The following is a 27,097-nucleotide window of genomic DNA, read 5'->3' as shown; positions in this document are numbered from 1 at the left end:
CATTCAAAACATTGACGTACAATGTGAAAAGAAGTGGTATCAACACTTTATGCCCACTCTTTGCCTCCTGCCAATCAGCCAATGTTCTCTCCGTGCCAGTGTCTTTCCTGTAATACCATGGGCTCTTTCTTATCTTGCTCAGCAGCTTCATGTATGGCACAGTGTCAAAGGCCTTTTGAAAATCCAAGTACACAAAATCTGCCGATTTTCCTTTGTCTATTCTGCTTGTTATTTCAAAGAGTTCCAACAGATTTGTCAGGCAAGATTTTCCCTTATGGAAACCGTGCTGACTTTGAATTCCCATCAGCCACGGCTCCCTCATCCTCCCTTTATAATACATCTTCACATTTGGGATTTAGCCACCCTACACCTTCCAACTGCTCCAAAAAACTTCAGTACAAACTAACAATACCTTGATATTTAATTCTTCTTTTAATTTCTTTTCCAACTCATTTATACGTTGTGACTCCATTGTTGAACTGTTAAAAAGATATTCAAGCAATTACTTCAAATGAAAGAAATAAAATATTAAAAACTGCTCCAAAGGAACTAAAATATTTTTCCTGTAGACTAACAGTTTATTTCAATGATTGAACTTACCCAAGGAATATAGTAATCATTAGAATTCTAAGATGTGTTGTTCAATATATTGCCAGCTTTCCTGTTTTTGTTTTCTGCTGCCACTCTAAGTGTCAACCTATTGCTCTACCACAATATAATCAAGTAAGAATCCAATTTGCTGGCATAGTGAGAACCTTACAGAACAGAATCGATAGGATCTCCTGCGTAAGGGTGCACTCCTTTGGGTGTGTGCATTGAGTGTTCATTAGTGCGGTGAATCGATAGGATCTCCTGCGTAAGGATGCACTCCCTTGGGTGTGTGCATTGAGTGTTCATTAGAGCGGTGAATCGATAGGATCTCCTGCGTAAGGATGCACTCCTTTGGGTGTGTGCATTGAGTGTTCATTAGTGCGGTGAATCGATAGGATCTCCTGCGTAAGGATGCACTCCTTTGGGTGTGTGCATTGAGTGTTCATTAGTGCGGTGAATCGATAGGATCTCCTGCGTAGGGATGCACTCCTTTGGGTGTGTGCATTGAGTGTTCATTAGTGCGGTGAATCGATAGGATCTCCTGCGTAAGGATGCACTCCTTTGGGTGTGTGCATTGAGTGTTCATTAGTGCGGTGAATCGATAGGATCTCCTGCGTAGGGATGCACTCCTTTGGGTGTGTGCATTGAGTGTTCATTAGTGCGGTGAATCGATAGGATCTCCTGCGTAGGGATGCACTCCTTTGGGTGTGTGCATTGAGTGTTCATTAGTGCGGTGAATCGATAGGATCTCCTGCGTAGGGATGCACTCCTTTGGGTGTGTGCATTGAGTGTTCATTAGAGCGGTGAATCGATAGGATCTCCTGCGTAGGGATGCACTCCCTTGGGTGTGTGCATTGAGTGTTCATTAGTGCGGTGAATCGATAGGATCTCCTGCGTAGGGATGCACTCCTTTGGGTGTGTGCATTGAGTGTTCATTAGAGCGGTGAATCGGTAGGATCTCCTGCGTAAGGATGCACTCCTTTGGGTGTGTGCATTGAGTGTTCATGGCTTTTTATCTCAGCAGGCTGGGTTTGGTGTTCCTACATGAAGATTGTCCAGTGTATACGTCCTAACGTGATTCATTTAGCAAATTCGAAGAAATGATACTTTTCCCAGATGCCGATAGTTGGAGTCCAAGATAGGAGAACACAGGAGAGCTTCTTGTCCCAAAAGTACAATTTGTTCTGGGATAAAGCATGAGCCACAGCTCACCTCTTGGAGGCTGTCAAGGGTGTGATTACAGATTCAGCCACTTCCATCACCACTGATCCAGGCAGTACATGAGCAAGAACCCTCTCCCGAAAACATCAATGTTTGCCAGCACAAGGAAATCTGCAGATGCTGGAAATTCAAGCAACACACACAACAAGTGCTGGTGAACACAGCAGGCTGGGCAACATCTCTAGGAGGAGATACAGTCAACATTTTGGGCCGAGACCCTTTGTCAGGACTAACTGAAAGAAGAGATAGTAAGAGATTTGAAAGTGGGAGGGGGAGGGGGAGATCAGAAATGATAGGAGAAAACAGGAGGGGGGGGGATAAAGCTAAGAGCTGGAAAGTTGATTGGCAAAAGGGATAGGAGGCTGGAGAAGGGAGCGGATCATGGGACGGGAAGCCTAGGGAGAAAGAAAGGGGGAGGGGAGCCCAGAGGATGGAGAGCAGGCGAGGAGTATAGTGAGAGGGACAGAGGGAGAAAAAAAGAGAGAGAAAAATAGCGGGGGGGGGGAATAAAAAAATAATTAATAAATAAATAACGGATGGGGTACGAAGGGGAGGAGGGGCATTAACGGAAGTTAGAGAAGTCAATGTTCATGCCATCAGGTTGGAGGCTACCCAGACGGAATATAAGGTGTTGTTCCTCCAACCTGACTGTGGCTTCATCTTTACAGTAGAAAAGGCCGTGGATAGACATATCAGAATGGGAATGGGATGTGGAATTAAAATATGTGGCCACCGGGAGATCCTGCTTTCTCTGCTGGACAGAGCGTAGGTGTTCAGCGAAACGGTCTCCCAGCCTGCATCGGGTCTCGGCAATATATAGAAGGCTGCATCGGGAGCACCGGACACAGTATATCACCCCAGTCGACTCACAGGTGAAGTGATGCCTCACCTGGAAGGACTGTTTGGGGCCCTGAATGGTGGTGAGGGAGGAAGTGTAAGGGCATGTGTAGCACTTGTTCCACTTACAAGGATAAGTGCCGGGAGGGAGATCGGTGGGAAGGGATGGGGAGGACGAATGGACAAGGGAGTCGCATAGGAAGCAATCTCTGCGGAAAGCAGAAAGTTGGGGGGAGGGAAATATGTGCTTGGTGGTGGGACCTATAGGAGGTGGCGGAAGTTATGGAGAATTATATGTTAGACCCAGAGGCTGGTGGGTTGGTAGGTGAGGACATGGGGAACCCTATTCCTAGTGGGGTGGCGGGAGGATGGGGTGAGAGCAAATGTGCGTGAAATGGGAGAGATGTGTTTGAGAGCAGAGTTGATGGTAGAGGAAGGGAAGCCCCTTCCTTTAAAAAAGGACATCTCCTTCGTCCTGGAATGAAAAGCCTCATCCTGAGAGCAGATGTGGTGGAGACGGAGCAATTGTGAGACAGGGTGGGAAGAGGAATAGTCCAGGTAGCTGTGAGAGTCCGTAGGCTAATAGCAGACATCAGTAGATAAGCTGTCTCCAGAGATAGAGACAGAAAGATCTAGAAAGGGGAGGGAGGTGTCGGAAATGGACCAGGTAAACTTAAGGGCAGGGTGACAGTTGGAGGCAAAGTTAATGAAGTCAACGAGCTCAGCATGCGTGCAGGAAGCAGCGCCAATGCAGTCGTTGATGTAGCGAAGGAAAAGTGGGGGACAGATACCAGAATAGGCACGGAACATTGATTGTTCCACAAACCCAACAAAAAGGCAGGCATAGCTAGGACCCATACGGGTGCCCATAGCTACACCTTTAGTTTGGAGGAAGTGGGAGGAGCCAAAGGAGAAATTATTAAGAGTAAGGACTAATTCCGCTAGACGGAGCAGAGTGGTGGTAGAGGGGAACTGCTTAGGTCTGGAATCCAAAAAGAAGTGGAGAGCTTTGCGACCTTCCTGATGGGGGATGGAAGTATATAGGGACTGGACATCCACGGTGAAAATAAAGCAGTGGGGGGAGCCAGGGAACTTAAAATCATTGAAAAAATTCAGAGTGTGAGAAATGTCACAAACATAGGTGGGAAGGGATTGAACAATGGGGGATAAAACAGTGTCGAGGTATGCAGAAATGAGTTCAGTGGGGCAGGAGCAAGCTGAGACAATAGGTCTTCCAGGACAGGTAGGTTTGTGGATCTTGGGTAGGAGGTAGAAATGGGAAGTGCGGGGTGCGGGAACTATAAGGTTGGTAGCGGTGGATGGGAGATTCCCCCGAGCTGATAAAGTTGGTGATGGTGGGAGACACTGGCCTGGTGCTCCTTAGTGGGGTCATGATCGAGGGGTAAATAAGAGGAGGTATCCGCGAGTTGTCGCTGTGCCTCAGCAAGGTAGAGGTCAGTGTGGTGAAGTCGAGACGGTTGATGTCCCACCAGCAATTAGCAATAAAGAGATCCAGAGCAGGCAGAAGACCAGAGCGGGGTGTCCATGAAGAGGAGGAGGGTTGAAGACGGGAGAAGGTAGGGGCGGGAGAGTCCTTGCCGAAGAAGTGGGCTCGAAGACGTAGCTGGCGGAAGAAGAGTTCAGCATCATGGCACACACAGAACTCGCTGAGGTATGGGCGAAGGGGGACATAGGTAAGGCCCTTACTGAGGACAGAGCGCTCTGCCTCAGAGAGTTGAAGGTCGGAGGGAATAGTAAAGATCTGGCACGGATGAGAGCTGGGATCAGAGGGGGGAGGGGCAGGGAGGCTGGGGGTGTCAGTGGAGAGGGGAGGATTGGGGTGAGAGGAAGATGGAGCCTCCGAGGGCCCAGGAGTAGCTGATGGAATGTGAGGGAGACGGAGTTGCAGAGTGGTGGTGGGGGAAGGGGAGACGGGAGTCACAATAGCAGCACATAAAGACCCAGCCTGGAGTTCAAGGTTGGTGGTTGCGCAATCACTTTGAAGGTGTCCATGGTCACTGGAGCCCACATTGATAGTGCTGGAGTCCAGGTTTTGAATATGCCCTGGGTTGCTGGAGCCACCAAGATCAATGGCGGGGGCTGCAGTCTGAAGTTCATGCCTGCTAGCGTCGGAGCCAGCAGGCTCTGGGGTCTGCTAACATGACAAAGTCAAAGAAACGGCAATTGCATGCATGGATCCGACATAGGATGTAATAACGGGCAGGTCCATTACAAACAGTGAAGAAAGTGTCCCGGAGGTGTGGAAGGGTCTTGGATAGGGACATCAAGTACCTCCTCAAGGCGGAGAGGGTCGCCTTCAGAGCTTGACGGGAGGCAGAGTCAATAAAATGTGAGTACCTAGGATCCTCAGAATGTTTGCCAGCAGATACTGACTCCACAGATACCACACAAGCCTCCAGAGATGTCATTGATTTGCACAAAGACATGCCCAGCAGTCCAATTGCAAACATCAAAAGACAGTCAGCCAGTTTAGTCAGAAGGTAGGACACTGGGAAGGCGTGCTTTGCTAAGCAATGTGCCATTAGAAAGCAAATTCAACCTGCACCATCATGCATGGAAGCACCTGGAATGAAGAAGTGGGCACTATGACATGGACACCAAAACCACCCTCCTTACTTTGATATATTCACCATGAACAACGAGCCTGTAAAAGCTCAGCTAGATAGGGGTTCAGTCACCACCTTGAAAAGTGAATTGCCCTTACGCCAGATTCCAAAATTACGACCACCGAACTCTGTGTTCTGTAGCTACACTGGAGATAGTGTGGACGTGTATGGTGCCTTTAAGGCAGAAGTGGTTCACAGGGCACCTGTTTATATTTAACAGCGCATGTGGTCAGGGAGGCCAAAAGCCAAAACTGCTGAGCAGGAATTGGATTAAAATGATGCCATTGGTGCTGTCCTGCATCAATTGTATTTGTTGGGGGGGGGGGGACCCCCATATTGAATTCAGCATTATAAAAGCACCAGCGGATTTTCCAAAATGACACTTCCAGTTAAAGGAGAACTGCTGATCGAGTACATAAGACATCAATTTGCAGAGTTTGATGTTTTAAGCAGTGGCCAATCAGTGATTGGGATTGATCAGCAAGAACAAATTAAAATATGGCAGGGAAAAACGGAACAGCCATTGTTGGAGTGGGAAGTGTTAGAGTGGTTATTTGAAGCTTTAGCTCAGAGACTTGAGTGAGAGAAGGCAAAAAGCAGTAGGTAGAAGTTTTTTTTTCCAATTTATTAATTGTTTCCCTTATACAGTATTTGCACAGTCAGAACACAAGGATAGTTGAATGCTCCTCTAGAGGGATGTGTGAAGGCAGGGAGATCTGCAGTATCCGCAACAATTACACCTGTGAGAAGTGCATTGCAGCTTCCAATACTCCACGTTAGGGAGCTGAAGCTGGAACTGGATGAACTCTGGATCATTCGGGAGGCTGAGGGGGTTGATAGAAGGGTAGTTACACCCAAGGTGCAGGACACAGGACACTGGATGACAGGCAGGAAGGGAAAAGGAGTTAAACAACCAGTGCAAAGTACCTCTGTGGCCATCCCCCTCAACAACAGGTGTATCACTTTGGATACTGTTGGGGGGGGGGGTCTAACAGAGAGGAAAGTCACAGTGGTCAAGTCTCTGGCACTGAGTCTGGCTCTGTGACTCAGAAGGGAAGGGAAGGGGAGAGGGGAGAAAAGGCACGTTGTGATGATAGAGGGTTCATTAATTAGGAGAACAGAAAAGAGGTTCCATGGATGAAAATGAGATTCCCAGATGGTATGTTGCCTCCTGGGTGCCAGAGTCAGGGACATCTTGGATTGAATCCTTAGCATTCTTAGGGCGAGCAGCCAGAGGTCATGGTCCACGTAGGTACCAATGATATGGGTAGGATGAGTGACAAAGTTCTGCAAAGGGAATTTAGTGAGTTAGGTGCTAAGTTAAAGGACAGGACCTCCAGGGTTGTGATCTCAGGATTGCTACCCGTGACGTGTGCTAGTAAAGCCAGAAACAGGAAGATCATGTGGCTAAGGAGATGGTGTAGGAGGGAGGACGTCAGAATTTTGGATCATTGAGCTCTCTTCCGGGGAAGGTGGAAAGAGACAGAGGAGAGTTTACAATAACATTCAGGAACAAAGGGGGCTCCTGTGCACAGATGTTTGATGGTGCAGAATAGTACTCGTCACTCCACACAATAAGAGTAGGCTTCTCCATCCCTTAGGTGTACAATTTCAACACATTTTTAAAGCTACTGGTATTTTTTTTAAAAATAAGAATTTTTGCAGTCTGCTTGAATCCAAAATATTACCTTGGAATCTGATATCAATATATAGATATTATATCCCAAGAAATGATGCAATACATTGAAATTTCAATTAAGACTGTAAATGGAAAAACATGCCAATTCAGGGCTCACAGTTTGAACATGCTATTTTTGGAGAAAGCAATTTTTCAAATGATGAATATTTCTATATCAAACACTAACTGGAGAAAAACCCAGATCAGAACAATACCTTTTCTCTGTTCTTTCTAGGCAGTTCTCCAAATTCCGACAGTGTCTCTCCAAAGCATCCATTTCCAAACACCGAGTTTTCAATTCATGCAACTGGCTCTGCAATACACAAAATTCTAGAGGAGCTTAGCAGGTCAGGCAGTATCAATGGGAATTACTAAAACAGTCGATGTTTCAGGCTAAGACCCTTTTTCAGGAGTGGAAATTCAGGGGGATGACATCAGAATAAAAAGGTTGCGGGAGGGGAAGGTGGCTGGTTGGCAGGTGATGGGTGAAGCCAATTGGGTAGGAAAGGTAAAGGGCTTAAGAGGAAGGATTCTGATAGGAGAGGAGAGTAGACCACAGGAGAAAGGGATGGAGGAAGGAACCCAGAGGCAGGTGAGAAGAGGTGAGAGGCCAGAGTGGGGAATAGAAGAAGAGGTGAGGGGGTAGGGATTTTTTTAAAACCAGGAGTATTTGATATTCATGCCATCAACTTAGAGGCTGCCCAGACAGAATAAAAGGTATTGCTCCTCCATCCTGAGGGTGGCCTCATTGCGATACAAGAGGAGGCCATGGACTGACACATCCAAATGGGAAAAGGAATCAGGATTAAAACGTTTGGCCACTGGGATGTTCTGCTTTAGGTGGATTGAGCGGAGGTACTTGATGAAGCGGTCGCCCAATTTACATTATGTCTCACCAATGTAGAGGAGGCTGTATTGAGAGCATCGGATGCAATAGATGACCCCAGCAGATTCGTAGATGAAATGTTGCCTCACCTGGAAGGACTGTTTGGGCTCCTGATTGGAGGTGAGGGAGGAGTGAAAGGGCAGGGGTAGCACTTTGGCTGCCTGCAGGGATAAGTGCTGTGAGGGAAATTAGTGAGGAAGGAAGGATGGACAAGGGAATCGCAGAGGGAGCATTCCCTGCAGTAGGGGGGGGGGGGTTGGGCAGAGGTGGGGAGAGGTAAGGGTCTGTTTAGTGGTAAGATCCCTTTAGAGATGTGGAAGTTGCAGAGGATGATGTGTTGATAGGCAAGGACAAGAGGAACTCTATCACTGTTGAGGCAGAGGAAAGATGGGCTGAGCGTGTATGTTCGGGAAATGGAGGATGAAGTTTCTGATGTCCTGGAAGGGAAAGAATAGATTCAGGCGAGTCGAAGGAACTAAGAAAAGGAAATAGCATTTTTAATGGAGACAGGGTGGAAAGTGGTATAGACAAGATAACCATGGGAATTGGTAGATTTATATATATTAAAAAATGTTGGTTGACAGTTTGTCTTCAGAGATGGAAACAAAGAGATCGAGAAAGGGGAGGGAAATGTCAGAAATAGACCAAATGAATTTAAGGGCAGGGTTGAAGTCAGAGGCAAAGTTGGTGAAATTGATGAGCTCAGCAGGGGTGCATGAAGCAGCGCCAAAGCAGTTGTCAAAGTAGTGGAGAAAGAGTTGGGAATCATTACCAGGGAAGGCTTGGAACATGGAATGTCCTACGTAACCAGCAAAAAGCCAGGCATAGCTGAGGCCCGTGCAGGTGCCCATGGCTGTCCCTCGTCTGGAGAGAGTGGGAAGAGCTGAAGGAGAAATTGTTGAGAGCGAGGACCTGATCTGCCAGATGGAGGAGGGTGGTGGTGGAGGGGAACCATTTGGTTTTATCACTGAGAGAGCAGAAAGTTTTAAGGTCTTCTTGATCGAGGATAGAAGTGCATTGGGATTGGACATCCATGGTGAAAATGAGGTGGTCAGTTGAAGCAATCCGAGTTCCCTCACACTTTTTTTTATATAACGTATTTTGGAAAAAAAAACACACACATTTCAGAAGGGCTTGCATGGGAAGGCAAAGGCGATTTTTCAGGTTGCTTCAGTACAACATTTATCATCTTCCCAGAGACTTATCAAAGTGTATATACAACATTTAATCCAGTTAGTTAATTTGAGTTTATAGCCAAAACCACACAACTTCACAAGTGTTAGTTTTGCCAAGTGTTGAAGAACATTTATGGAAATTGGTGTACAAAATACTAATTTACTCCTTTTACTGTATTTATAAAATATCACTTCTTAAACTGATGCTGCAATCCTGCTTAAACATTGGTATCTGTAAATTTCATAAGTCAGTGATGTTGGGTTATCAATAGTTGGTACAGGATTTAAGTAACAGAAGTCCAGTGAACACTTGCTGTGTGTTATGTAAAGAAGGATATCAGACCTGGATGTATTTCTGATGCCATCTTGCCAGGGCTCTATGATTGGAGCAAGATGCCTCTACCGTTGCATCCAAATCATCTTGCAATACAAGTTAACTTGTTTTTTTTACCTTCCTTGTTGGCTACACAGCATGTATACTAACTTCGTGATTCTTGTACATTCAGATTTCTCCAAGACAAGAATCTCTCACCATTTAAAGCACGTTTTCAGAAGCCTTATCAAAATAGGTGACGTTACAGTTTTCTACATTGTAGTTTCACTTATTCACTTGCACTACTCTTCATCAAAGCGCCCTGAATCATCCTCACACTACCACCCAGTTTTGTATCAGAAAACTTGAAACAAATCAGCCTGCACAACCCTCCTATTACATACGCAAACAACAGGAATTCTGCAGATGCTGGAAATTCAAGCAACACACATCAAAGTTGCTGGTGAATGCAGCAGGCCAGACAGCATCTCTAGGAAGAGGTACAGTCGACGTTTCAGGTCGAGACCCTTCGTCAGGACTAACTGAAGGAAGAGTTAGTAAGAGATTTGAAAGTGGGAGGGGGAAGGGGAGATCCAAAATGATAGGAGAAGACAGGAGGGGGAGGGATGGAGCCAAGAGCTGGACAGGTGATTGGCAAAGGGGATACGAGAGGATCATGGGACAGGAGGTCCGGAGAGAAAGACAAGGGGGGGTGACCCAGAGGATGGGCAAGGGGTATAGTCAGAGGGACAGAGGGAGAAAAAGGAGAGTGAGAAAAAGAATGTGTGTATAAAAATAAATAACAGATGAGGTACGAGGGGGAGGTGGGGCATTAGCGGAAGTTAGAGAAGTCGATGTTCATGCCATCAGGTTGGAGGCTACCCAGACGGAATATAAGATGTTGTTCCTCCAGCCTGAGTGTGGCTTCGTCTTTACAGTAGAGGAGGCCGTGGATAGACATGTCAGAATGGGAATGGGATGTGGAATTAAAATGTGTGGCCACTGGGAGATCCTGCTTTCTCTGGCGGACAGAGCGTAAGTGTTCAGCAAAGCGGTCTCCCAGTCTGCGTCGGGTCTCGCCAATATATAGAAGGCCACATCGGGAGCACCGGACGCAGTATATCACCCCAGCCGACTCACAGGTGAAATGTCGCCTCACCTGGAAGGACTGTTTGGGGCCCTGAATGGTGGTAAGGGAGGAAGTGTAAGGGCATGTGTAGCACTTGTTCCGCTTACACGGATAAGTGCCAGGAGGGAGATCAGTGGGGAGGGATGGAGGGGACGAATGGACAAGGGAGTCGCGTAGGGAGCGATCCCTGCGGAAAGCAGAGGGGGGGGGAGAGAAAGATGTGCTTAGTGGTGGGATCCCGTTGGAGGTGGCGGAAGTTACGGAGAATAATATGTTGGACCCGGAGGCTGGTGGGGTGGTAGGTGAGGACCAGGGGAACCCTATTCCTAGTGGGGTGGCGGGAGGATGGAGTGAGAGCAGATGTACGTGAAATGGGGGAGATGCGTTTGAGAGCAGAGTTGATAATGGAGGAAGGGAAGCCCCTTTCTTTAAAAAAGGAGGACATCTCCCTCATCCTGGAATGAAAAGCCTCATCTGCTTATTAGTTTTCAATCTGGTGCATTATCCACAATATTGAGTACTTAGATTTTGACACCTGATGCCAGTTCTAATACGTGCCATCAACTCGCTTGTCCTTTTCTATACCACAGGTTGCAACCTCAAAACATTCCAAAAGCTTTGTCAAATATGATTATCCTTTCAAAAATCCATAGAAATTCTGCCAATCATATTATTTAAGTGTTCTGTAACCACTTCCTTAGCAACAGATTCCAATATTGGCTGACCAGTCAAGCTCACTGGTCAATTCCCAATTTCCTCTCCTGACTTAAATATTGGGACTGCATTTGCCATCTTTCAATCAGAACAGATTCAGACGCAAAACTCTACTCTTCTCCAGGTTGAGAACTGCAGTGCCCAATAAATTCTGCTTTCACTTTGATCAGATTGGAATCTATTGTGATATCATGAGCAAAATGAACTCAAAACTAAACTATGTTATGCACTATGACACTTGGAAGTCAAGAAGGTCCAAAGATTAAGGCACACGGAATCCATGGAGACTTGGTTGGAAGAGCATTATCCTCATTGGAGGTGTGTGACTAATGGTGTTCTACAAGACCCTTGTTTGTGATATATACAAATATAAGAAAGATCTGAATGAAAATGGAGGAGGTCTATTATGTTTGCAGAAAACAAATATTGGCAGAATTGTGCATAGTGAAGAAGATCGTCAAAGGATATAGCAGGATACATATGAGTTGAAAACATAGGCAGAGAAATGGGAGATGGTGCTTAATTTGGACAACCATGATGTGTTGCACTTCAGGAAGTCAGATGAAAGTTGGACCATTAGGAGGAATGTACAGCCAAATGGGATTAGCTTGGACTGACATCATAGTTGACACAGATATTGTGGGCTGAAAGGGCTTTCCTGTACCATACTGTTCTGTTCACTTGCGGTTGTAGAATTTTGCAACAGTCCATAAAAACAACGTGCTCTGGCTTAATAATCATTAAAAACCAAAATGAATTCAAGCTCTTGTATACTACTTTGAGTTGTAGAATCTGTTTATTCTTGGATTCCCTTTCTAACTCCATCTCAGCCAACACTTCAAAGGAAGCTTGAATTGCATTTTGATGATCCGATTGCCTCTGGTGCTGCTCTGGGGTTCGAAATGGATATGCTGGAGATCCAGGAGTACAGGGAGTCTGTGGGGAAGCAAAAAGCAGGAAGATAATTAAGGCTTTAAGAATAAAATTTATTCTGCTACTATCACAGTAGCTGGTGCATACAGCTATTGCTATTTCAAAGTCAAAATTGAGCTCATTGCCATACAATTTAAATGAAAATGTACTTTTAGCAACATCACATAGCATCAGTTACACAAGATTCACAAGAAAAAATGAATTAAACTATACACAATTATACAAAAATAACACAATTAGAACAAAAGAAAACAAAGTCTATTTAGTGCAAAGTGAATATAGTGTTGTAATACTGCGATGGTTATAATTGTGGTATAGGCTGGTTCAAGAATCAAATGGTTCAAGATTCATTTTATTGTCCAAGTATGCCTGTACAATACATCTCTGATACTTGCCTTCTTCAAATAGCCATGAAATACACATGAAAAAGTAAAGGAAACAAAACTTGCAGAGCCCAGAATCCTCCACCCTCCCCCTGCAGAAACAACCAGCACCAATACAATCCCCAACACCTTCTCTATAGAAAAACAATACAATCTTCAACCCCCTTCTCCGCAGAAAAACAGCAACAATTACAATCTGCGATCCCCTCCTCCGCAGAAAAAAACAGCAACACTACAATTCCATGACCCCCTCCTCCGCAGAAAACAGCAACAATTACCATCCCTGGCACCTCCCCTCAGGAAAAAAAACAAGCAGAAATAACAATCCCTGGCCCCTTCCCTCGCAGCAAAAACAGCAACCAAACCCCTCACTTGCAGAAAGACATCAATAGTAACACACACCCAACTCCTCAGAAAAAAACAGCAACCCTCACAAAAAAAGAACAGTGACAGTAGCATCAAAAACTTCTTACCCCCTCCCCACCCACAAAGAACTTACAGATCACCCACCAGCCAATTGGTCACAAGAAAGAAAATGCCGAAAAACTGCAGGAGACCAATATAAAGCACAGTCCAATTACATAAAGCTCAAACCATCAAACAGTCCTGCTATTACTCAGAACACACACCTTGTCTGAATGACCCCGTTGGGAGCGATGGCTAACCCCCAGGCCCCGTTGGGAGCTATAGCTGACTGGGTTCCAATGCAGTCATCTTGGGGGCCTCCTTCTGCAGCGTTCGCTGACTGGGTCTGAACACCTTCACCTCAATGCTTCAATCTTCCTCGACGCTTCGAGGTGGAGTTGTTCATGACCCTGCTTTGGTGCTGTCTTTGGTTTCTCTCCACGGGTCAGCTCTCAAGACATAGCATTGTGCCGGATCCTTTGATCGAGATCCAAACCGTACATCGCAGGCACCAACAATACAAAAAGAACAAGCTGAAGGTGTAGAAAGGGTGAAATAATTGAAAAGAATTGCTATCTGGAAGAGTGGCTGGTCTTGAACCTAGTCGACTTGGCAGAGTTCTGTATCTCCCGTCCAATGGTAGCAGTGAGAAGATGGCATGGCTTAGATGGTGGAGATGTTTGATGAGAGATGTTGCCAACTTGAGTCAGTCCCTTCGTAAGTATTACTGATAGTGGGAAAGAATATGCCTGTGATGTATCCACTCCTCCTCCACGCAGCTTCTGCACATTTGAATTGCCGTACAAAATCATGATGCAACCAGTCAGGATACATGCAACAGTTCATTTGTAGGAGTTTGTTGCTGTATCTGGTCATGTGCCAAATCTCCTTTTATTTTATTTATATATATATATATATATGAATCTACTTTAGGGATTTAAAGGATTCTGCCCATTCCAAATAGTGAAATTTTGCAAGCTGATACAAACAAGCAAAATGACAACAGCAGAGGGTAGAGATATGATTGCACTCCCCCACCTCCCCAACACAATCCATCAAATTAGTTTGGATACTTTGAGAGTTCCTGCACTAAAAGTAATTACTTCTGCTTGTCCAGCACCTTCCCTTGCATTTATTCCATGTCTAACCCCAATTCAGCACCAATATTTGTTCCTGTTGGGTGGGAATGCTTAGAGAGAAATGACTCACATTGCTCATCAACTATTGACTATAGCTAGAACATGTAAATTTGCATCCTATGGCACATCTGCGAACCACTCGGCTTCTATGACAATTGGTAGTGCATGGTCACCATTCCTGGCACTATCTTCATCATTCCAGAAAATTCCAACTGTGACGCAATCACAATATCCAGACCCTTGGATCCTCTACCAGTTACAAACTTTGAGCATACCACTTATTCATCTGGAGATGATGCATTCTGGAGGAAAGATGTGACTCCACATGAAATAAGGAAGTATGACGAAAGTGTAGATCAGAACTGTAGGAACCCGCCTAAAACACAAGCAAAGGTTCTGCTGTAAAGCAAAGCTATGCCAAAGGCCTAATAGAACTCTTCTCCTTGCAAGTTTCTAACCACAGAAAAGAGGGATGGAGGGGACAGAAAAGGGAGGATAAGGTTTGCTTTTCAGTTATCTCACCCAGGTGTCACACTAAATTTCACTCAAGGACTTGATCAACTGAACATTTTTTTTATGTGCTCATTTTATTGCTTGATATTCAACATCTTTCACCTGCAGTTATAAATTCCACAATCAGATTGATAAGGAACAATTACTTAAAATAATAGCAAATCTGTACTTTCTTTACAGAATTGCAAATACAAAAGCAATAAACTTATTTTCAATTGATTTCTAGCAACAATTTTATACTTGGAATTTCATTCATGTTAAGCTACAACAAAATATAGAAGGGTACAGAAAAGTAACAGGCCTTTCAGCCTGCCATGATGCCAATTTAAACAAGCTCTATCTGCCTACACATGATTCATATCCCTCCATTCACTGCATGTTCCAGGCCCCTATAAAGAGTGCCTTGCACATCTCCTTTAAACCTTCCCTCCATCACCTTAAATACTGTTTTTGGTTTTAGTTACCTGCTATGGGAAAAATTGCAATAAACCGGAACGAGTAGAGAAGAAATTGATGAGGATGTTGCAGGGACTTGAGAAACTGAAAGAAAAGTTGAAACCATTCCCAAATCAAAATATAGAACACCCTCTCTTCCAATTGATTGATTTATTCATAGAGAGAACCAGACAGGGTAAGTTCACTTACTTCTACACTGAACTATCCACAACATATGGATTCACTTTCAAAGTCCCCATAACTCATCTTCTCAATATTTACTACAGTATTTATTTGTTTATTATGTTTATTTTCTTTTTTGTATGTGCACGATTTTTGTTGCTTGCACGTGGGCTGTTTGTCCATCATTGCTGTGGGTAGGTTTTCATTGATTCATTGTTGTTAGTCATCTATATCAACAATCTGGATGATAATGTGGTACAATGGATCAGCAAATCTGAGGATGACGCTAAGATTGGGGGTTTAGTGAACAGCAAGGAAGACCATCAAAGCTTACAGTGGGATTTGGACCAGTTGGCAAAATGGGCTGAGTATTGGGAAAAGTTGAAATGGTTAGAGCTTTATCCCCTAGAGCACAGAAGATTGAGAGGAAATTTGGTAGAGATATACATGTAACTCTCGCTTTGTCTAGTGGCTTAATATAGGGGGTGATAACCCCCGGCCCGGCCAAACTTAAGAAATCTCGTTTGGGTGGATGCTGTGCGGTGTCCCCTGTTACAAATCAGTACCCTGAAATAACAAACAGTACACAATATGCGATTAAATGATTAAGCTTTATAACTCTTACTTTGACTATATGGTTAGTAGAGAAATGAAACAAAAGAAAAAAAAAGGGCCCAATCTAATTAACTGTCCATGCATAAAGTTGGAGCTCACTCTTAGGCCGATCGTTCACCATTGACCTCCTCCAATCGTTGCTGCCCTTCGGACCCTCGCTCTGAGCCCACCCTGTCCGGCAGTCTACCAAATCTCTCCATTCGCGTCTTCTATCTTCATCTCTCTCTCTCGCCCCCTCTCTGGCAAAAGTCCGTGAAATAACTGCTTCCAGATTCACAAGACAGGGCAACAAATTCCTGATTGGCTAACATGCATAACCACAGTCCTGTTATCTCCAGCCATAACCCAAACATTGCTGCTACAGAGGAACCGTTACTTCAGCAGTGAACATTACAAAGAAGCCATGACAGCGCGTTACATACAGATTTATGAGGGGTATAGAAAAGGCAAATACAAGATGACTTTTGCCTATGAGATTAAGTGGAACTAGAATAAAGGTCACGGGTTAAGGGTAAAAGGTGAAATGTTGAAGGGGAACATTAGAGGGAGCTTCTTCACTCAGAGGGTGTGGAAGGAGCTACCAGCTGATGTGGTGGATACGGGCTTGATTTCAACATGAGAAGTTTGGATAGGTGCATGCATGGGAGAGGTGCGGAAGGCTGTGGTCCAGATGCAGGTTGATGGGACCAGTTCAGCATGGGTTAGACTGGTCAAAAGGCCCACTACTGTGCTGTAGTAGTCTATGACTTCATAAAACACATCAAGCAACTATAAATCTATGGTTACTTTAAAACAAACCAAAACTACTGAGATTAAGCCAGGAGACTGACGCTGTATGACTTGCTTCCAAATAAATGACTTGCAAAGACAAAAAAGTATGTTCAATCCTTTATTATAAAACAAGGAAAACCGAATTGTCTTATGGCAATAAAAATCTAATGAAACTAAATTTGTGATTAAAGTGATCGTAGCGTTCAAATCAATGCCACCAAGTTCTAATTAGTGATATCAGAAATAAAGTTCTAAGTATTTCAACATTCTAATAGCATTCTAACAACATCCAAATTAGCAATCCCAATTAGCATAGTAAGCAGTCAACAAAAAAATAATCATTCTCCATGGCTCAACTCCTCTTCACTAGGCTAAACTAAACAACTCATTTACTACTACCACACCCCAACCCATATAACAGATTACTATAATAAATGCACCACAAAAATACCATACAGACAGATACATGGCTTCAGTGGACAAAAAACACATGGCTTCTGCATCCCAGTCCCTTAATTATTACACTATAATAACTAAATACTGAAATAGGAGACATGAAATCTTCAAGGACAAACACATCTTAACATTTATATGAATATCCTCCTCCTTTCTTCTTCTAGTCAACTCATGTAACAGTCATCTAGGCCAGAGGTTACCAGCACTTAGCCCAGTACAGAGCGACCTTTGCCACCACTCTCTGTCAAGTCAAAGTCATAAAACTTCTAAAGCTATAGCTCCTCAAACTTCTGCCTCCTGTAAAAGACAGATCTTGGTTACAGGCCTGTCCAGACAGCTAGTGTTGGTTTTGATGTGCACCTGCTGCACAAATCCTCCGTTTGGAAAGACTGAAATGACCCTTCCCATGAACCATGAGTTCAAGATGTTGTGTAATCAGCTATAAGCACAATGGCTCCTGAGCCATATTCGTGCTTTATACCTGACCGCTTCTGGCATTCCTGTAACTGGTAAATACTTCTTGACACCATTTCCAACACAAGTTTGACATGTATAGGACCTGCTTCCATTTACAATGAGCATAAATGTCTTCCTTTTGGAAATCTCCTGGTGATAACACATGGCTGGGTGCTGGTTCCAAATCATTGGGATAAGAGGATGCTTTAGTAATTGGACGACCATCGATAAGAGCCTCTGCTACACAAAGAACTATGTTGAAACACTTTTCATTAAGAACCTGATCTTCATGGTGGAATTGAAGACCTTTTGCACAGACCTAATCAATCACTTCCATGTTTCTCCATGATGTGAACCAATGTAGGAAAGGTTTAAAATCTACTTAATTCCTTGTCCAAGAAGGACATTACTTATTCATGAACGATTCCACATCTCAATGGCTTCTTGAAACTCACGCTCAACTCCAAAGTTTATCGCATTATCAGAGCACAGTTTACAAACCTGTCCTTGTCTTGCTATAGAGTGAAGTGCATTAACAAAGGAATCTGTGCGTAAAGAAGTCAATAGGACCCCATACTTCTTCACTCTACTCCTTTTGCTCTTCACCTCAAAATGTCCAAAGTAGTCCACTCCTACACATGTAAACGGAGGCTCACCCAAAGAGACCCCATCCAGAGGTAGGTCTTTGTAGCAAGTTCCAAGCGTAGGGTTGCTGGCACCAATTCCATGCTTCAATACACTCATGTTACTTTCTCTAGTAGAGCGATTCACAATTAACTTTGTTTGCACCACAGTACCAAAAATATTCGATTGAATAATTGTACTCAAACAAACTATCTGCACATCTACCAGACCAAACCAGACTGGAAAAACAGCCTTCAATTCAAATGTCGGTAATCATAATATTTAGCACATCAATAAAACAAAACAACAAATTTTTGGGCAAATACAACTTGATTGAGCAAAGGTAGGTCCCTAATGGATAAGCAGCACTGACCATTCAAAATTATGTTCAAACCACAAATACACAGCACGATTCAACAAAATGTCACAGATAATTTTACGGCAAACTGCTTGAGTTTCTGACGTGTTGTTCTAATTTCACTAACAGGTCTGAGGCAATCTTTTGCCGTAGACTGGTGTTCATTTGGTATAACTGTTCTTTTGTTAACCAAATGTAGTGTTTACTTTAAAAAAAAGTAAAACAGCTGAGACAGGAAGCCAGGGTACTCAACAAACGAATTTGCGAAGTCGAAAAAGGTATGTACAATCCTTTATTACGAAACCAAAGACGAATGATCTTATAGCGATAAAAATCTAACAAAACTAAATCAGCAATATAGCAATCTTAGCATTCAAAATAACGATATCAGAATTAGCATTCTGTATGTATTTAAGCATTATAGTGGAGTTCCAACCATGTCCCAATTAGCATAGTAAGCGTTCGAACTAAATTAAAGGTCAGTGAAAACAATCTGTGGCTCAGCCACTCTCCACTAAACCAAAACAAAGCGAGAATACTCATTTGCTCCAACCACACCCCAAATCTCAGGACAGATTACCATAATAAACACACCACAAAATATAATAGACAGAAAATAGATACATGGCTCCAACAGACAGAAAATAGATACATGGCTCCAACAGACAGAAAATAGATACATAGTTCCAACAATAAAGACCAGGGCTAGCAAGGACTTAAGAAACGCAAACACGAGGAAATCTGCAGATGCTGGAAATTCAAGCAACACACACAAAAAATGGTGGTGAACACAGCAGGCCAGGCGGCATCTAAAGGAAGAGGTACAGTCGATGTTTCGGGCCGAGACCCTTCGTCAGGACTTAAGAGATATTGCTTTGCTTCATTGTAACAACCAGAATAGCAGCTTTTGATTTAATTACCTGACTGTTAAGTTCTTTAACGGTTCTTTTACTTTTCTCCGCTTCTTCTTGCATCTGCTGCAATTTTGCTGCCAGTTCCTGAGAGTATTCCGTTTGTTGCTCAAGCTGCTGGGAGGTATTAGTGAGATCTTCATACAGCATCTCCATCTGACAATGTAAAAACAAGGTCTGAGAACACTACAGTAGCACGGGTTTATATATCAGACTACTGTCCAGTGCATATTTATTTATTTTACTATGAGATGAACATCACTGGCAAATAGCTTGGACAGGTGGTGGAGGCAGACGCTATCCAAGCAGCATTTAGATAAGCACCTGAGCCACCGATGAATAGAAGGCGACAGACCTAATGTGGATAAATGGGATCAGTATCGTAGGTACAATGGGCAGTACAGAGAGCACTGTTGATGACACCTTCCAGCACTTTGCTCCTACATATCTATAGATCACCCAAACAACCTCAGACCAATCCCACATTTCATTCCAATCTCTTACAGCTAAATATTCTAATTAACAAACATATCTGTACACATGTTGTATCCTCTTTGTGAGCCATCCAAAAGTAGAACTGATTTGACTGGGATCGGTTATTATTTACATATGGATCAAGGTACAATTAAAAACTTACCTTCCACACCTTCCATACTTATCAATTCATTACATCCAGGTAATGACAGAACAGAACAGCACAGCATAGCACAGGCCCTTCAGCCCAGTGTTATGCCAAACCAGCTAAAAAAGTAATCAAAAACCCCCAAAACTAATCTCTCCTACTCCATATCCCTCCATTTTCCTTATATTCACGTGCCCATCTGAACTTCTCTTAAAAATCTCTACTGTATTAGCCTCCACCATTATACCAGGCAGCACCTTCCAAACATCCACCATTGAGTGAAAAAAACTCACATTCCCTTCGAACCTACCCCCTCTCACCTTCAATGCATGTCCTCTAAGTATTAGACATTTCTATCCTGGGGGAAAAGAAAGATACTCCCTTCGGGCCTCCGGGTCCAACATATAATTCTCCGTAACTTCCGCCACCTCAACGGGATCCCACCACTAAGCACATCTTTCCCTCCCCCTCTCTCTGTTGCCCGCAGGGATCGCTCCCTACGCGACTCCCTTGTCCATTCGTCCCCCTCATCCCTCCCCACCGATCTCCCTCCCAGCACATATCCTTGTAAGCAGAACAAGTGCTACACATGCCCTTACACTTCCTCCCTCACCACCATTCAGGGCCCCAGACAGTCCTTCCAGGTGAGGCGACACTTCATCTGTGAGTCGGCTGGGGTGATATACTGTGTCTGGTGCTCCCGATGTGGCCTTCTGTATATTGGCGAGACCCAACGCAGACTGGGAGACCGTTTCGCTGAACACCTATGCTCTGTCCGCCAGAGAAAGCAGGATCTCCCAGTGGCCACACATTTTAATTCCACGTCCCATTCCCATTCTGATATGTCTATCCATGGCCTCCTCTACTGTAAAGATGAAGCCACACTCAGGCTGGAGGAACAGTACCTTATATTCCTTCTGGGTAGCCTCCAACCTGATGGCATGAACATTGACTTCTCTAACTTCCGCTAATGCCCCACCTCCCCTTCGTACCCCTTCCGTTATTTATTTATATACACACATTCTTTTTCTCTCTCTCCTTTTTCTCCCTCTGTCCCCTTGCCCATCCTCTGGGTTCCCCCCCTCCCCCTTTCCTTTCTCCCTGGACCTCCTGTCCCATGATCCTCTCATATCCCTTTTGCCAATTAACTGTCCAGCTCTTGGCTCCATCCCTCCCCCTCCTGTCTTCTCCTATCATTTTGGATCTCCCTCTCCCCCTCCCACTTTCAAATCTCTTACTAGCTCTTCTTTCAGTCAGTCCTGACGAAGGGTCTTGGACCGAAACGTCGACTGTACCTCTTCCTAGAGATGCTGCCTGGCCTGCTGCGTTCACCAGCAACTTTTACGTGTGTTGCTAAAGATACTCCCTTAATGCCTCTCAATCTTATAAACCTTTATCTGATCACCCCCCAGCCTCCACTGCTCCAGAGAAAACAACCCAAGATTGTCCAGCCTCTCACGATAGCACATGCCCTCTAAACCGGGCAGCATCCTGGTAAACCTCTTCTGCACCCTCTCCAAAGCCTGGACATCCATCCTATGGGTGACTAGAACTGTACGTAATATTCCAGATGTGGCCTAACCAAAGTCTTGTAAAGTTATAACAAAACCTCAATGCCTTGACTACTAAAAGCAAACATTCCATAAGCCTTCTTAACCATTCTAACGACCTGTGTGTCCACTTTCGAGAAGCTTTGAACTTGGACCCCAAGATCTCTCTGCTCAGCAACACTCTTCAGAGTCATCTCCTTGCAACACCTCACATTTATCTGGGTTGAACACCATTTGTCATTTCTCAGCCCTTATCTGCAACTGATCTATATCGTGTTGTATTCTTTAGTGGAATTGTGCACAGTAAAAGACTGGCAATCTTGGTATCATCTGCAAACTTACTAACCTACCCATCCACACTTCCATCCAGATCATTTATATACATCAAACGGCAGAGGACCCAGCACAGATCCCTGTGGAACCAGCTCAAATGAGTCCCTTTGACCATTACCGTCTTCTCTGTGCAAGCCAGTTCTGAATCCAAACAGCCAATTCACCGCAGACCCCATGCATCCCAATCTTCTGGATCAGCCTCTCGTGAAGGACTTCATCAAACACAGACTAAAATTCACCTCACTAAGGTAATAACCACTGCTCTACCTTCATTAATCTCTCATCACCTTGTCAAGAAACTCCATCAAGTTAGTAAAATACAACTTGCCCCACACAAAGCCATGCTGGCTCTCCCCAATTAGGCAATGGGTTTTCAAATGCTCATGTATCCTATCCTCAAAAAGTAGCTACTTACCAGTCCTCCGGGACCTCGCCTATGGCTAGAGAGAACACGGATACTGGTCAAGGCCCCAACAATCTTGCATCTTGTCTCCTTCAATAACCTGGGGTAAATCCCATCAGGCCCTGGGGAGTTGTCCACCTTCATACTCATTAGGAGACCCAACATTTTCTCTTCCTTGACCCCAGAATACCCCAACATATTTATGCACTCAGCACTGATCTCCTGGTCTTCCATGTCCTTTTCCCTGATAAATACTGAAGTGAAGTACTCATTAAGGACCTCACTCTGCATCCCCAAGATGGAGCCGACTAAATTTACAACCCTCTGCAGCTTCTATCGGACAGTCATGTACAGTACCACCGCCCCCACCCCCACCGGACAGTGATGTAGCCTGTCAGAATGCTCTCTACAGTACACCTACAAAAGTTTTTCAGTGTATTTGTTGTCACACAAAATCTCTTCAAACTCCAAATGAAGTATAGACACTGTCTTGCCTTCTTTATAACTGCATTGATATGTTGGGACTAGGTTAGATTCTCAGAGATCTTGACACCCAGGAACTTGAAACTGCTCACTCTCTCCACTTCTGATCCCTCTATGAGGATTGCTGTGTGTTCCTTCATCTTACCCTTCCTGAAGTCCACAATCAGCTCTTTCGCCTTACTGATGTTGAGTGCCAGGTTGTTGCTGTGACACTACTCCACTAGTTAGCATATCTCACTCCTGTACACCCTCTCGTCTCCATCTGAGATTCTACCAACAATAGTAGTATCATCAGCAAATTTATAGATGGTATTTGAGCTATACCTAGCCACACAGTCATGGGTAGAGTCAGGAGTAGTATATCTGGTCCAGGTGATTTCTCGACCTACAGACCTTTCAATTTCCCAAGCACCTTCTCGTTAGTAATGGTAACTTCATTACTTCTGTCCCCAACACTCTTGAATTTCCAGCCAACTGTCAGTGTCTTCCAGTGAAGAGTTATGGAAAGTACTTTGTCAGTTCGTCTGCCATTTCCTTGTCCAGCATTAAGTTCAAGTGGTCCGATATCTACTCTCATCTGTCTTTTACACTTTATGTATCTGAAAACACTTCTGGTATAGTCTGATATTGTTGGCAACCTTACCTTATCTTTTTGCTCCTTATGGGTTTTTATGTTTTTTAAATATAAACTTCCCAGTCCTCTAACTTACCCCTTAATTTTTGCTTTATTATATGCCATCTCTTTTGATTTTATGTTGGCTTTGACTTCCCTCATCAGCCATAGTTGCGTCATCCTGCCTTTAGATTACTACTACTTTTTTGGGATGCACCTATCCTGAGTCTTCTGAATTGCTCCCAGAAACTCCAGCATCACATGTTCCACCTTATCTTAAATTAACTGCTTCACTAAACACTAAAATTAATATCTATTGTTTTCCTTGTCAGATATTTGACATTCACCAGCATATCACCAACATGATTGAATGGCGGAGCAGACCTGATGAACCAAATGGCTTAATTCTGCTCCTACGTCTTATGGTTCAAGTCCTCAAATCAATCCTCAGAAAGCCACAAGGGGAGTTGGCAGTCAGTGATGATGTACACACCATGTCTGTAGCAATCATGATCCCAAATTAAACTTATCTGCTTCCACAACAGTCCATTCCTTATCTGCTCATCTAGGTGTTTGAAATACCTCAAGCATTGCTATCGTACATACATCCACCTCTCTTCTACATACTTCCACCACCTTATCTTGCAGTACTTCTCAGGCATGTACAACTTTTTTAAATTTTCCCCATTCACATTAAACTTATGACCTTGGGTTTTCAATATAACTATCCTGGGAATAGACTCTGGCTGCCTACCCCATTATCCCATTTATAACTCTCCATTTTATCCATTTCCATCAGGTCATCTTTCAGCCTCCAATACAAATTACTCAATCTCTCCTCAAAGCTAATAGTGGACAGACCCCCCCCCCCACCCCAGTTTACAGTATTTACTGTTTCCTTCTTTATATCTGCTTAGTTAGAACAGTACAGATGTCACACAGGATAATTAAATGCTCCTTTGCAGGATGTGGGAAGGCAGGGAGATCTCCAGTGTCTTTGTGTTAAGGGTGAAAAGGTGATAAGCTTAAAAGACCTAGAGGGTTGTGAAAGTGTGGAACATGCTGCCAGCACAAGGGTGTTTGGGAGTTTGTTTTCAATGAGAAGTTTGTAGATGGTAGGAGAATGGAGGGCAAAGGTCCCAGTGCAGGTCAATGGGAGTAGGAGGTTTAAATGGTTCAGCACAGTCTCGATGGGGTGAGGAGCCTGGGTTTGTGTTGTACTTTTCTACGACTATGTCTTAACACCATTTGATAAATAAATTAATGTAATTAATAGAATGTTTTACAATCAATAAAGCATACAGAGCCTATTTCAAAAGGTGGGAAAAGAGCAAATGTAAAGTCTTCACTGATTGTACAGCTATAGAACCCCCAAAAGAAAGTCTCTGACCACAAATCTAATGCTATTGCTTGATGCAAAGAGCGTGTATCTGCTCCATGGCCTTCATCATGAAACGGTGTAGAAACTGATCATCCCCATTAATACAGCAGGACCCAAGGACTCAGCCCCTTATACATACTTTAACTCAGTGGTCCCCAACCACCGGGCCCGCAAAGCATGCGAGGAAACTACATGATGTGGCGATATGGGTCAGCTGCACCTCTCCTCATTCCCTGTCACGCCCACTGTTGAGCTTGAACGTACGCGAGGTCATTACCCACGCCGGAGGCCATCAGTTGGTATGAGTAAAAAACAAACGTCGTTTGAGAGTTTCTTTGGAAGAGGTGGAAGAGGACATAAAAGGCCTAACGATGATGATTACGCAGAGACAGCTGAGGCTGAGACTACAAAAAAACAAAAGCTTCCTTCAACAGAAAATACGATGAGTCGTACATAAAATATGGCTTTATTGTGACCGGTGACTCGCACGCTCCAAGCCCCCTGTGTGTGATATATGTGGAGACAAGCTATCTAATGAGGCAATGAAGCCCTCAAAACTGCTTCGGCTCCTTGAGTCCAAGCACCCTGCACTTAAAGACAAACCCGCTGAGTTTTTTGAGCAGAAAAAACGTGAGCAAGCGGGACAGAAACAAGTGCTGAGAGCCATCACCTCCACAAATGCTGCTGCTCTGAGAGCGTCGTACTTAGTGGCTAGCCATATTGCTGAGGCTAAGAAGCCTTCTGCTGTTGGTGAAGAATTGATTCTGCCTGCTGCCAAGGGCATGTGCCGTGAACTGTTGGGAGAGGCTGCAGCTAACAAGATGGCACAGGTTTCTCTTTCAGCTACCACAGTTTCACGGAGAATCGATGACATCGAAGCACAGCTGTTGGAACGGCTTAACGAGTCACCATGGTATGCTATCGAGGGCGACGAGTCTACCGATGTCAACAACAAGGCAATACTGCTGGTTTATGTGCAATATATATTTCAAGACAATGTGCACGAGGATATGTTGTGTGCACTGCCGCTGCCAACTAACACAACTGGGGCAGAACTATTCAAGTCTTTGAATGACTACATGTCAGGCAAACTGGACTGGTCATTCTGTGTTGGAATATGCACAGACGGGGCTGCAGCTATGACTTGATGGCTGTCTGGTTTCACTACCCAAGTCAAAGAGGTTGCTCCTGAATGCCAGTTTACACACTGTGTCATACACAGGGACATGCTGCCTAGCCGAAAAATGTCACCTGATCTTAACAGCTTATTGAGTGACGTTGTTGAAGTTATTAATCACATCAAAGCAAAAGCCCTTAACTCACATCTGGTTGAGCAGCTTTGCAAGGAAATGGATGCAGAGCACAAACGCCTTCTCTTTCACACTGAAGTCAGGTGGCTATCAAGGAGGAGAGCCCTGGCCAGGGTTTTGAGTTAAGAGAGCAGCTACAGAGATTTCTTTCAGGAAAAAAGTCACCACTGGCAGCACACTTCAGTGACGAGGAGTGGATAGCAAAACTTGCTTATCTGTGTGACATCTTCAATCTGCTCAATGAACTCAATTTGTCACTTCAGGGGAGAATGACAACTGTCTTCAAGTTGGCAGATAAAGTGTCTGCTTTCAAAGCCAAACTGGAAATCTGGGGACGGCGAGTGGACAGGGGCATATTTGACATGTTCCCAACATTAGCTGGGAGTTTGGGAGAGACTGAGGCTGCACTGTCTTTCTCACAGCTGGTGCGCGATCACCTAACTTCACTGTCGACAGAATTCGAGCATTACTTCACAACCGCAAATGACCCAAGACGTGCAAAGGAATGGGTCCGTGACCCATTTATGAATGTCCCCGGTGAATCATCCATGTCAGTGCGGGAAGAAGATCAACTCCTCGAGCTTGCAAATGACAGTGGGCTGAAAAGTATGTTTGACATAACATCTCTGCTGGCATTCTGGATCAGTCAAGGCTGAATATCCTGAGATAGCCACAAAAGCACTGAAAACGTTGCTTCCATTTCCAACGTCATATCTTTGCAAAGCAGGATTTTCTGCAATGAATGCAATGAAAACTAAATTGTGGAATAGACTGGACATAAGGAACCCCCTTCGAGTATCGCTGTCTCCCATCACCCCTCGATGGGACCGTCTTGTTGCAGGGAAACAAGCCCAGGGCTCCCACTGATTCAGCGATATTGGTGTGTTGAAATGATTTTATGTTCATACGAGGAAAATATGTGCTGTGTGTCCGACAGAGTGATCAGCAGCACCGGGGCTCCACAGGGGACTGTCTTGTCTCCCTTTCTCTTCACCATTTACACCTCGGACTTCAACTACTGCACAGAGTCTTGTCATCTTCAGAAGTTT

General features: G+C 44.3%; 1 protein-coding gene across 1 annotated transcript in view; it reads right to left on the bottom strand.

Moving 5' to 3' along the window:
• The window catches only part of kif15 (kinesin family member 15), a 182,808-nt gene that overhangs the window by 25,128 nt on the left and 130,583 nt on the right, over positions 1-27,097 (bottom strand). The window contains exons 27-30 of the mRNA XM_063070099.1: positions 19,363-19,509; positions 11,949-12,107; positions 7,170-7,267; positions 413-479 (exon numbers count right to left, since the gene is read on the bottom strand). Coding sequence (XP_062926169.1) covers positions 413-479; positions 7,170-7,267; positions 11,949-12,107; positions 19,363-19,509 — 471 coding nt within the window. The remainder of the gene's footprint in view (positions 1-412; positions 480-7,169; positions 7,268-11,948; positions 12,108-19,362; positions 19,510-27,097) is intronic.

This window comes from Mobula hypostoma, chromosome 17 (genome assembly GCF_963921235.1).
Source record: "Mobula hypostoma chromosome 17, sMobHyp1.1, whole genome shotgun sequence".
Classification (NCBI taxonomy): Eukaryota; Metazoa; Chordata; class Chondrichthyes; order Myliobatiformes; family Myliobatidae; genus Mobula; species Mobula hypostoma.
The sequence above is the reverse complement of the archived record's forward strand: the minus strand, read 5'-3'. Positions and strand labels throughout refer to the sequence as shown.